Source organism: Babjeviella inositovora, assembly GCF_001661335.1.
Source record: "Babjeviella inositovora NRRL Y-12698 unplaced genomic scaffold BABINscaffold_4, whole genome shotgun sequence".
Lineage (NCBI taxonomy): Eukaryota > Fungi > Ascomycota > Pichiomycetes > Serinales > Babjeviella > Babjeviella inositovora.
The window spans coordinates 642,548-654,622 of NW_017566841.1; the positions used below are offsets into that span (position 1 = coordinate 642,548).

The 12,075-nt window shown below is 46.9% G+C and overlaps 5 protein-coding genes across 5 annotated transcripts; 3 read left to right on the top strand and 2 right to left on the bottom strand.

The window, feature by feature from the left end:
• Positions 1-195: 195 nt before the first annotated feature.
• Positions 196-2,330, bottom strand: BABINDRAFT_160968 (uncharacterized protein). The gene has a single exon (XM_019128563.1). It carries the CDS (start codon positions 2,305-2,307, stop codon positions 304-306), a length of 2,004 nt encoding a protein of 667 aa, XP_018986080.1. The 5' UTR covers positions 2,308-2,330; the 3' UTR covers positions 196-303.
• Positions 2,331-3,948: 1,618 nt separating this feature from the next.
• Positions 3,949-5,347, top strand: BABINDRAFT_160969 (ERMES complex subunit). The gene has a single exon (XM_019128564.1). The coding sequence runs from the start codon at positions 3,991-3,993 to the stop codon at positions 5,128-5,130; it is 1,140 nt and encodes a 379-aa protein (XP_018986081.1). The 5' UTR covers positions 3,949-3,990; the 3' UTR covers positions 5,131-5,347.
• A 399-nt stretch (positions 5,348-5,746) lies between these two features.
• On the top strand, positions 5,747-8,638 carry BUB1 (protein kinase; the record flags this gene model as incomplete). The annotated part of the gene is made up of 1 exon (XM_019132628.1): positions 5,747-8,638. One exon carries the CDS (start codon positions 5,747-5,749, stop codon positions 8,636-8,638), a length of 2,892 nt encoding a protein of 963 aa, XP_018986082.1.
• Positions 8,639-9,271: 633 nt separating this feature from the next.
• Positions 9,272-9,727, top strand: BABINDRAFT_35066 (DNA-directed RNA polymerase III subunit; the record flags this gene model as incomplete). Its single annotated transcript, XM_019131699.1, has 1 exon — positions 9,272-9,727. One exon carries the CDS (start codon positions 9,272-9,274, stop codon positions 9,725-9,727), a length of 456 nt encoding a protein of 151 aa, XP_018986083.1.
• A 34-nt stretch (positions 9,728-9,761) lies between these two features.
• CCT3 (chaperonin-containing T-complex subunit) lies at positions 9,762-11,701 on the bottom strand. Its single transcript, XM_019128565.1, has one exon. It carries the CDS (start codon positions 11,655-11,657, stop codon positions 10,068-10,070), a length of 1,590 nt encoding a protein of 529 aa, XP_018986084.1. The 5' UTR covers positions 11,658-11,701; the 3' UTR covers positions 9,762-10,067.
• Positions 11,702-12,075: the final 374 nt, after the last annotated feature.

A 12,075-nucleotide genomic window follows, 5' to 3' on the forward strand; every position in this document is an offset into this window, starting at 1 on the left:
CGACTTCCGAAAGCATCAACCTATCACCAAAACCAATCTTGACCCTCTGCTTATGCATATTAAAAACGAGAACCATGTTTTCTGATCTCTTGAGACATATAAATATATATATTGATACTAGCTAAAGCACCGAAGGAGGACAGCAATAATCTTTTACTAAAAAAAAAAAAAAAAAAAAAAAAAAATCAATTACCAATACGAGTATCAGTAAATTTAATTTTCGATGGCCCCTAATTCGTAATGAATCAAGCTATGGTCAGCTCATTGTCACATTTAACTCTACTAGAGCCATACATATGGTGCTTATTCGATACCGGTACCCAAGAGTCTCAATACCTCTTTGCTGCGTTCGTTTCTTTCCCTAACGTTAAGGTCCTTTCTGTTCAACATCTTCTCTAAAATAGCCTCAGAGTATGGTGCCTTTGTCCGGGAAGGATCATTCTGCCTCTTGACTATACTAAAATAGTTATCATAGATGTTACCATCGTATGAGCCCAACGAAGAGTTGATAACAAAATCTGGAATCATAAACGCATCGGTCAACCCCACAACCTGTGGCCTGACTCTAGCATTCAACATTCCAACCTGGGACTGCACTTCGGCTAAGGCAGAGCCAGAAATCACGTTGTATTGGAGGAACAACGACGAATACTGGTTCAATGTGGACAAAGCATACAATTTAGCCAAGTTGGTTAATTGCTCAGACAAAGCAGCGTCACTTACGCTAGAGATTCTTTTAATAAAAGTTCCCAAGACATAAGTGTGGGCAAACACCTTAGAAATGCTCACTTGGTGTACCGAAATGGACTCCCATGAGTTTTTATTCTCTTCCAAAATCTCGTTGGCATGACCGGATAATCTCGCGACCAACGTCTGGTAGGCAGATAACAAATTCTGCAAGTTGTCAATTGACCCATTTAAAACTGGGGAAGAAGCAGCAACACTATAGCTGTTCAAGTAAGCAAACTCCCCCATCAAGCTTTTTCCCTTGAGTACCTTTTGCAAGTTCTGGATTACTGATTTACCTGCAGACATGGCCAAAACATTATTGTCACCTTCCCAGGTACATTGCACAGCCCAGTCCGTGTAGCCGGTACCGAACCCAGAGTAGGAAGAATAGCCATGACCCCCACAAGCCTGGCGGCATTCATCGATCAAGGAGGCGGTCAACCAGGTGCAGGTGGACTTCAAACTCGCTGAAATCACAAATAAAGTCTTCATCTCGGTAAGAGCCCCCCCAATTTTCTTTGTATTCCCAGTTTTTACAGAAGTGTCTAAGGTGTCAATGATACCCTTTAAGTAACTTTTCATCTTGTAACCGGTGGCAGACATGGCGTAAACAGCGGCCAAATAAGGCAATAATCTGTTTTGGTGCAAGGGATAATTCAACAACTGTTCTTCGCCGTCTGGGCTATGACCAAACTGCCTTCTACCAACGGCATATCTTAATGCGATGGTAATAAACCGGGAACCGTATCTGAAACAGTCGTAAACCATCCCAACCCTCCCTGTCAAAAGCGCAGAGTATGCCAACTGAGCCAAGGGAGCGTTGTGTACCGTCCCATCTCTATCCACTTTGTCGTACTTGGACAACATGTTTCCACGGGGAATGTGGACGTTGCTGAACTGGATCCACCCATTATCAATACCGTTTCTTCCCATCTTGGCACCAACATCACCTAACGAGACACCGGGCATCACGTCATGGTTGGCGTCTCTCAAGGGTACCACAAAGATTTTAACCCCATGGTCTACTCCCCTTACAATCAAGCGAGCGTAAGCAGCAATATGTGTAGCGGTGTGGGCAGCACCACCGATCCACCATTTGGTGGCTCCAATATGAGGCGTGTTTACAATAAATTCATCGGTTTCCGCGTCAAAAGTTGCAGTGGTTTCCAATCCGGCAACGTTGGAGCCGTGGGCGAGCTCAGTCATACCGAAACTGCCACATATCCCCTTGATTTTAGCAGAGCCCTGGGTGACAGTCCAGTAGTGGTATTGCTTCAGGGTGCCATTGCCACGTACACAGTTATGAAATAACCCTAAGTTGTTGTTTATACGAGTGCTCAGCTGGGGGTCAAAGGTGTTGAGCAAGTGCCAACGCATATTCCAGACCTCTGGCGTGTCTTTCTCCAAGTACTGGGCCAAACGGGCAATCTTCCGGGCTGTAAGCTCACGCTTTTCCTCATGAGTTAAATCGTAAATCTCAGGCGAGGTGGCGATGACTGGGTCACGCTCGAATTGGAGGAAGATACTCTTCACCAAGGCCACTTGCTTTGGATCACCCCCTTCTAAGAACTCATTCATAGCGTTGAGGTCGAAACTGGTCTGCGCTCTTTCTTTCCAGATGGAGGCGGCAGGGTCTGGGCCCTTGGAGTAGGTAACACTGGACATTTCGGATTGTAAGCTTGCGAATAGTTGGTGTTGGATGTACTCTGAAAAAAATAGGGGGAGAGAGTAATTATTGAGCAGAAGGTCGGGTATATATATCCTGCGGGATGAGGGGGGGTGTTGAGTTTCAGTGTCGTCTGCCGAAACTCAAATCGTATGCAGCAAGGCTTTCCCCACATTACGGATGACGCTGCCCGCATATTGCCACATACCGGACACTCTTTCTCCCAAGACAAGGCTCCATTTTGGTTTGGTGAAATTCGCAAGAAGAATAAATCGCGATTATTGCAGAGTATCAAGGGTCAATAAGACCCCTCAGAAATTATTTGTATCCCGCTGAGCGTGTGCTTAGATTTTCATCCTCCAAGAGTCGTCTCGTGTGAGAAATATGTCAAAGAATGCGAAACATTTACAATCATAGAATACGCACACAAATTTCTGTAGGTTTTGGCCTCCGCCAGATCCATGCTCTTTTTCCCGATCTCATCCGGGATACGCTCCATAATTATGGTACGCAGCTTTCCGATATGCGGAGAATCGTTACCCGCTTCGGATGCATGCTTCCAGATAGAAGTCTTAAGGTTAAGGCTGCGGCTGGCCATGGCTTTTCCGACGCCGAGGCCCGAAGATGCCAAACCCGCGTACACAGTGTAGCAAGTTGGTTCCGAGAAGGCTCTGAAATGTTGCTCACCGCACACACTTGTTACTCAGGGTTCACAAAGTTTATATCGGCACTCGGTAGGAAAAGATATCAGAGTTATAATGCACCGACCTAGAAAATTTCTTTCAAGGTGTGAGTTAGAATGCCCGAATTATCCCGCTTCTAATTCCCGATGGCAAAGTAACTCGAGATTTGCATACGACCAGTGGTCGCTGGGAACATATATATGTGCTCTATCTCGCTTGGCGGGAGATGACTCTGGTGAGTGCCACAAGCTAAGTCGGCTAACCTTCATCTGCTGTTCCAAACATGTCGTATAAAATCTGTTAAGGAGAGCTGTTAGATCTATCTATGATTGACACAATTAGCAAAGGGGAACCAGATCTCACTTCGTTGAAAAGCTATCACACAATTTCTCACCGTGTCTCTTTTTGTCATCCTTTCCATCTCTTTTATTCTACTAACGGCTACAGGCGAAGTCCTCCCAAACCCATTGCTTAGCCTCCTGATAGGAGTTTTAATGGTGCATTTTTTCATACTTATTTGCATGATTAACATCCAAACCACTACCTAAAGTGGTTTACTTAATCGGACTTACCAGCACAACCAGGAATGAGCCTGCGATCAGCCTCCACTGAAGCGGCATGTGCGCTGGACCGCTTTTGCTTAAGCTGCGGGATGATCGACGGTGTGAGTTATAATAATGATAAAACTGAACGCCTTTATGCTAATTGAACGTACACAGATCGAAAAATTATATGCATTGAACTGTATTCTCGGTTTAAAGCTACATCACTTGTTTACAGTAGACCGGGGAATTCGCTAGTAGTGTTAGTACCGACATGGCCCACGTAGACGCATATTTCCATGGCATCGGCCGATCAATTTTATTGCTGCCTTTATTGAACCCCACTATCTTTATTCGCATACTATATACAATGACAAAGGAAAGGGCGGTCAATCCGTTTATTGTACAGACCCAACCGGGTCCTCAGACGCTTATTTCACTAGAGGAGTTTCTCAAAATCCTGCCGATCCTCGCCCCCCAACAAGCCCCGCAGGCGAGCCCCAGTGGTTCCTCCAGTTGGTCGTTCACCCAGGGATTGCTTATAGGTCAGGTGTCAGTGCTCGTTGTGATTGCTATTTTTGTCAAGTTCTTTGTGTTTGCAGAACACCCCAAGCACCAGCCGGTCTCAACCAAAGTCTCCATCGCCGGGAAGTCGTCCAAGACGGGCAAGTACAATACCCAGGCCAACAAGACAAGAGACCTCGATCAAATTATCAGTACGTCTACAATTCTAGAGAAAACGTACTATGACGTGAAAACCCATACATCTGAGACCCTTGACTGGTTTAATGTGTTGATTGCCCAGACCATCTCCCAATTCAGGTCCGAGGCCTTGCTCCGTGACAACTTGTACCATTCGCTCGACGACTACCTCTCAAATACCGAGTTACCAGATTATCTTGATAAGATCAAAATCACCGATATAGAAATCGGTGACGATTTTCCGATCTTTAGTAACTGTCGCATCAGACACTCAGATCACAACGACGCCCTGGGTAGCGGAAGGTTGGAAGCCAAGATTGATCTAGATTTGTCAGATACCTTGACCCTAGGAATCGAAACAAAGCTCCTTATCAACAAACCGAAGCTCATGACCGCATCCTTGCCCATAAGTCTCAAGGTCAGTATCGTCAGATTCTCCGGCTGCTTGACTGTGAGTTTGATCAACGCCTCAGACGAATTGTTTGACACCGATGACAAGGCTGAAACTACAATCCCGCTCAGAGATGAAGACGGTTCTTCTGCAAAGTCTGGAGGCACTGCACTTTTGTTTTCCTTCTCACCTGACTACCGCTTGGAGTTCCAGATAAGCTCGTTGATTGGCTCGCGGTCGAAATTGCAGGACGTTCCAAAAATTTCCTGGTTGATTGAGTCTACGTTGAGAAACTGGGTGATGGAGCGGTGTGTGGAGCCCCGCTACCAGTTGATCAAATTGCCGAGCATGTGGCCGAGACGGAAAAATACTCGTGGTACTACTCTGTCCGGAGATAAAACCACCAGCGATGATTAGGGTGTGATGGTTGCAGGGTTATATATCGGCATGCTTTCTCTTCATCCAGTAGTAAAGATGATTCACAAATGAAGGGATCAACCTAAATTTGATCTTCCAATACCCAGAGGCCTGTTTGGTACTCATATTGCGGGTTTATAAACTGAGTAAGAAATTAAACCAAAAGTGTACTCAAATAATCAAGATTTTAAGACTACAGGGAAATATTCTGTACAACTCAGGTCCTTATATTGATTTAGAGGGGTGCAATGGATATAGGAAAGGCCACTCCGATACAATAAAAGTTCACCAATCTTCAGTTTCTTACCCCAAAATACCCTCGCCACTCTAGCACTCTATAATCGTTCCTACACGTGCCTGAGTGCAGTGTGATAAAGTATAGAGTATGAAAAAGATACCCTAATTCAATCAACTTCCACAGTAGTTTTATATATATAAATACACGCAATTATAACCTACGCACCCAGTCCTAATCTTGAAGAGACCTGCGTTAGATAACTAGGGAAAACCGTATCTAAACTCTCATCCTGCACCGATCATCTGAATCCAGAGGTAAACAAAAAAATCGCGTCTGGTTCATTCTGACCCTTCGGATAAACAGATACCCAACCCCACTATGACTGCCACCACAGACTTCAAACTACTAGAAGGGCAGAAGGAAAACATCCAGCCTGTGAAGGAAGGCAGATCCGCAAGCGCGCTTGCGGCCACATTCAGTGTTGGTGCGGACGACTTGCGACGCAACCAGGCCGCGCGCCGCGCCGAGTTTGAGGCTGCCATCGTGGACTCAGACGAGCATGACGATCCGCTCGAGATTTACTTGGACTACTTGCAGTGGACCAAGGACAACTTCCCTCAAGGATCCAACGTTGAAAGCGGCTTGATCCAGTTGCTTGAGCGGTGCACCCTGCGCTTCCGTGACACGGAGTACTACAAAAACGACGCGCGCTACCTCCGCGTGTGGCTCCAATACGCCCGCTACTCAGACTCGCCGCGTGACATCTTTCTCTACTTGGCGAAGAAGGAGATTGGGCTCAAACTTGCGACGTACTATGAGGAATTTGCGCACTTCCTTGAGGTTAGTGGGCGGAAGCTCCAGGCACAACACATTTTTAATATGGGTATAGATGTTCAGGCCAGGCCCGTGACGCGATTACAGAAGCGCTACGCTCTGTTTTTGGAGCGCTTAGCAGAGGCTCCTGCAGCAAGTAATGAGCCGTCGCACAACATTCTCCAGCCGTTGGCGGTGAAAAGTGGGCCTAGTGGTGGTATAGGGGGAGAAGCAGCCGAACCTTCGGATCTTCTAGCTATCAAAAGACCTAAGCTCCAAGTGTTTGTGGATGAAGATGAGCCAGGTTTAGATGGTATAGGCTCAAAAATGGACAACTGGCAGTCACTAGGCTCGATTGCTGAACGAACTAAGGAAAACCGCATTAAAGCGACCCCCTGGGCCGGCGAAATCATGGCTGTGGGCAAGAATTTTGTCAAGGCCAACAAAATCGCCGTCTTTAAGGATGAAACCCAATCCAGTACAAGTCACGGGGATAAGTCGAATCCAGTATTCAGCACAATCGATACTCCAGGGAGGAGACCCGAAAGGTTAGACCTCAATTTGGAGCTTCTCTACACGCCCGAAGAAGAGTTTTGCTTAGAAGAGGTGTATGCGTTATCCAGGGGGCTAAGGCTAGGGCCATTGCAGATGCCAGTAAAAGCGGAGCCAGTGGGAACGGAGCCAGTGGGAACGGAACCAGTGGGAGCGGGGCCAGTCTTGGAAATAGAACCGACCATAACACTGACTCTGGAACAAATACCGATTTGTCAGAATTCTAAAACCCTTCACTTCGAGCAGTCGCAGACGGTTTCGATTCCGTTGAAACACGATGACAGAGATCAGAACCGGCCAGGGTCTCCTACGGTTACGATGACCTTCTTCTCCAAGGCTGCCAGGGGCGATGTTTTTGACATGTTCAACCAGCCTGCGCAGCCAGACAAGATGAACAGCGATGACACCGACCACGAAAGTGCCACTTTTAACGACTATACGGAAACGATCCACGAAATTCAGGATGTGGAGATGGAGGACGTTGCCCGGCGGTTTACTGAAACAAATGGGGGTATTCAAATGCGGTATATCAACGAAGTGGAAGCCCCAGAACGGTTCTCTAAGGAAGTGGAAGATCCAAAACGGAGTTCTGCGGCGACGGAAGACCAAAAACAATCTGACGAGATGAGCGCTTCAAACCGATACACGGGCGACGACGATGTGCTTAGTTCGCCGTTTCTTGAACAACCTCTGGAGCCTGAAGGAGAAATTCCCGATATCAGGACGTTGATGGCTAGCAGCAGTGGCTTGACCGTCAACCCAACAGACACGGCAGTGCTCAAGCGATTACTCCAGGGGGTTTCGCCAGCTGTATCAGCCTATCCCGGATATTTTGAGTATGCCACCACCCTTGGCAGGGCCGATAACCTCAAGAAGTTTGCGCGAAGCTCCCATTCCAATGCCATTGGAAACAAGAATGCTGTGATCGAGTTTAGCCAGAACCACGACATCTACTGTATACGGACGGAACTTGGTGAAGGTGGCTATGCTACGGTGTACCTCGCTGAAAGCGGCGAGGGCACCTTCCGTGCTCTAAAGGTTCAGAAACCTTCAAACTCGTGGGAGTTCTACGTGTTGCGCCAAATCTATACGCGCCTCAATGCGAGTTCAAAAGCCCAAGACAGTAAAACGTTGAGGTCGGTTATCCAGGCCGAGGGGTTGCATTTATACCAAGACGAGGGGTACTTAATTCTAAGCTACAAGCACCAAGGAACGATCCTAGACATCGTGAACTTTTTCCGGTCACGACAGGTCCCTACAACTCACGCTGTAGAGGAGGTCATGGTGGTGTTCCTATCTATTGAACTTTTGCGGACGATGGAGTCTCTCCATAGAATCGGAATCATCCACGGAGACCTCAAGCCAGACAACTGTATGGTGCGTTTCCAGAGTCTAGCTGAGGGCGAATGGGATTCGGAGTACGATCGTGAGGGTTCCAATGGCTGGTCCAAGAAGGGTATCACCTTGATTGACTTTGGCAGAGCTGTGGACATGACGCTTCATCCAACGGGGGTGCAGTTTGTGTGCGACTGGGAAACAGATAATCAGGACTGTCCAGAAATGCGGGAGGGGCGCACTTGGACATACGAGGCAGATTACTACGGGATTGCGAGCATTATGCACACGATGCTTTTTGGGAAGACCATTGAGACACAGTTTGACCGTCTGTATCGTATTTCCACCCCCTTGAAACGTTACTGGCAGCTCGATATCTGGGGCCCGTTGTTTGACTTGTTGCTAAACCCCAAAAAACACGCGAGGGATGGGATATTGCCCATAACAGATCAGCTCATGGTTCACAGAGAGAAGATGGAGGACTGGCTCGAGCTTCACAGCACTGGCGATCCGTCGTTAAAGAGTGTGATTCAGGACGTGGAACAGGCGTTGAGTCATCTTAAGAAGTAGATGATAACCCTCTTCTAGGTTAAAGTGCAAGAACTCCCAGATTTCGATTTCATATCTAGAGATATTTTTGAATATCGAATCCCCATGATTCATAGTTCCGGTCCAAACCCAGGAAACAGTTAGGTGATACATATCATTTATTGGAGTAAATTCGGGAATGACAGCCAATGGTGTATAAAAATTACAAACGTGCACATTGAGCTAATTTTGGAATACAAGTGCAGGTACATAGAACCTGTTTATAAAGCTAACTGCACGTATATGAGTTGTTGCCCGTAGGGGTAAACATCCAAGTGTCATCTACAAACCTGTAGACTTAGGACGTTAACTATTAGAAACGTACACGTATCTCTGCTTACCAATAGATTAAAAATAAACCATTTAAACCTATTAAATGATAAACAAATCTTTTAAAGCGATTAAATGACTGTAAAACACGACAATTACCGATTTTTCCACTTTGCAATTATACCCATTAATTTCTAATCGAATAGAAACATGAACCACTGGGTAATAATATCCGGCACAGCTCCTCAGGTCGTGCGCTTACACATCCTAATTGGGCCATAGAAAAATATTTGATCCTACCTGTGCATTTTACCAAGCCGTACTTCCTCAAGCCCAGCTTACCCTATGAAGATTGAAAACCCGCGTGAAAAGTTCCTTTCCAACTATGAGGTTTACGACTACCTCAAGGAAATTCTGAGCAAGAACAACTGGGGCTTCACCGCGGAGGAGCACGAATACAAGAACGACAAGAAGTGGCGCAAAAACGACATGGAGAACCTAGAAGCGATCACCCGTGATACCTTGGCATACTTGAAGAAGTCTACTCCGGTAGAAATGCAAAGCCCGGAAACCATTACCGAAATGATGCGGTTTTTGAACACTATGGAGTTGGAAAAAATCGAAAAGTTGCAGATTCTCAACAACTTGCCCCGTAACTTGGTGAGTCTCTATGCGATTGTCGAAGAGTGTGACTCGAGATTTGACGAGGAAAAGTGCAACAAATTAATCGAAAAGATAGACGCCCTCTTCCCAGAGGAGCAATCGGAGGAGGTCGAGGATGCCGCTATGGAAGATGCCTAAGCATATCCTACGTGTATATTACTGTATCTATAGAATGTTCATATTAATGAGAGGCAAGCCAGGAGAGGGCAATTCTTCGTATAAATAGGAATGTTGTACTCTACATTCTTTCGTAGAGTCTGAGCTTGATGGAAATCATTAACCATCCATACAAACCAGTCTATGAAATCGCATTTATAACGTAGATATACAGGGTAATATAACATACCAGGAAGACTAAGGTCTTCAAAACAGCCGGAGCCGATAGAATAGCGAGGTGGTTGAAAACTACAGGGGAGAATAAACGCCTAGCGGCACAGCCTGATAACTGGAATGCCTAGCCGCTGAAAACCTAGCCAATTTATTCCTGTTGCTGCTTTCTCACCCCACTGACAATATCATCCACTCTCAACAACAAACACGCAGACTCGATCGCGGTCTTTAAACTCTGCTGCTTGATCACTTCCGGTTCCCAAATCCCGTACTCGTTCATGTCGACAATCTTCCCGTTTTCACCGTCGATACCCCAGGTATGCTCACCCTTCGCGTGTTTGGCTCTTAACTGCGCCAATACTCTGATAGGGTTACCACCGCAGTTTTGGATCAAGGTTCTTGGAATAACCTCAAAAGCATCTGCAACCGCCTGGTACGGCCACTGAGCGACCCCGTCAATAGACTTGGCCTTTTCGGCCAATTTGACGGAGATGGCCATCTCGGTGGCACCACCCCCCGGAGACAAGGATGGCTCAAACATAACGTTTCTGGCGACAGCCATGGCGTCGTGCAAGTTTCTTTCAATCTCGTTAAGGATATCTTTGGATGGCCCTCTCAACAAGATGGTGCACGCCTGGGGCTCTCTGCACTCGGTGATGTAGGAGAAGTACTCGTCACCGATCAACTCAACCTTAAACAAACCGCACTTGGTACCAATATCGGACTCTCTGAGGTCTTCAGCTCTGTTGACGATCGTAGCACCGGTGGCACGGGCGATTCTGTTGTTGTCAGACTTCTTGACACGGCGCAAGACGGAAATGTTCGCTTTTAAGAGGTAGTGCTGCGCCAAGTCTGAGACACCTTTTTCAGTCAAGACCAAGTCTGGCTTAAACTGGATGATCTGGTCACAAAGCAATCTGACCTGTTCCTCCTCGATCTGCAAGATTCTGTTCCAGTCCTCCTCCTTGGTGATTTCGATGTTGGTCTGCGACTCGCCCTTCTTGTACTCCAACGGGCAGTCGAGTAACATGATCTTTGGGTTCTCGATGTAGCGTCTCATCTTCGGGTGGGTCACATCCTTGTTGAGCATGATCCCATTCAAAACCTCAGAATCGGTGATTTCCCCACCAGGAATCTTCTCAATACGCGCATATCTCTTGGTGTCGATCTCCTTGTGACCACCTTGGTCAATGGTAACGGTTCTTACCGCCTTTAACGCCAATTCGCACATCTTCTGTGACCATCTGGAGACATACTTGGTCCCGATAGACGCCTTGATCAACTTGATCATCGCCTCCTCGTTTTCAATGTCCACCGGTCTCGACACGTCGTGGATCACCTGCAACGCATCCGAAAGCGCCTGTTTTAAGGCCTTGATGATGATTACGGGATGGATGTTCTTCTCAATATATGGGAAAGTCTGCGCAAGGATTTCACCCGCAAGAATGATGACCGAGGTTGTACCATCACCAACCTCCTCGTCCTGGGTTCTGCTCAACTCTATCATCGACTTGGCAGCCGGGTGAGCCACATCGATCTCACGGAGGATCGCATGGCCGTCGTTCGTCAAAACAATCCCGCCCATCGGGTCGAGCAACATCTTCAACATTGCCTTCGGTCCGAGGCACGTGCGGATGATGTCCGCCACCGCCTTTGCCGCGGTAATGTTCGAAATCTGGGCTTGACGGCCAGTCTGTCTGTCCGTGGACGTATTCATGAAAACCACTGGCGCTTGCATTGTGGTGTGATGAGTGATGGGGGGGAAATGGACGGTTGTTTGAGTTCTGGCGCTTTTGATCTGTTTATGTCGACACGTTGGCGGCGATATTTTTTCAGATTATGTAAGCGAGGGATATGCAGGATGTTCCATGTGGTTCGGTAGACAGCTGGGGGAGACTTTTAGGATTGACGATAAAGTGGTTCAGGGACTTTATATCAGGCTCATAAATACCAGTTATTGAATTTTTAAAGTTCCTGAATTAGTGGGATATCATATCATTTTTATACCATTTTGGTTGAATTTGAGGGCAGTCGGCTCAGCCAAAAGAGGCGGTCCCCTGTAGGGTTGTGTCATAGGAAGCGCTGATCAAGCTGTTCCTGCTGGAGAAATATACCAATTCCGAATGTCTACAGTATAGAAGTTGTAGCATATCGAA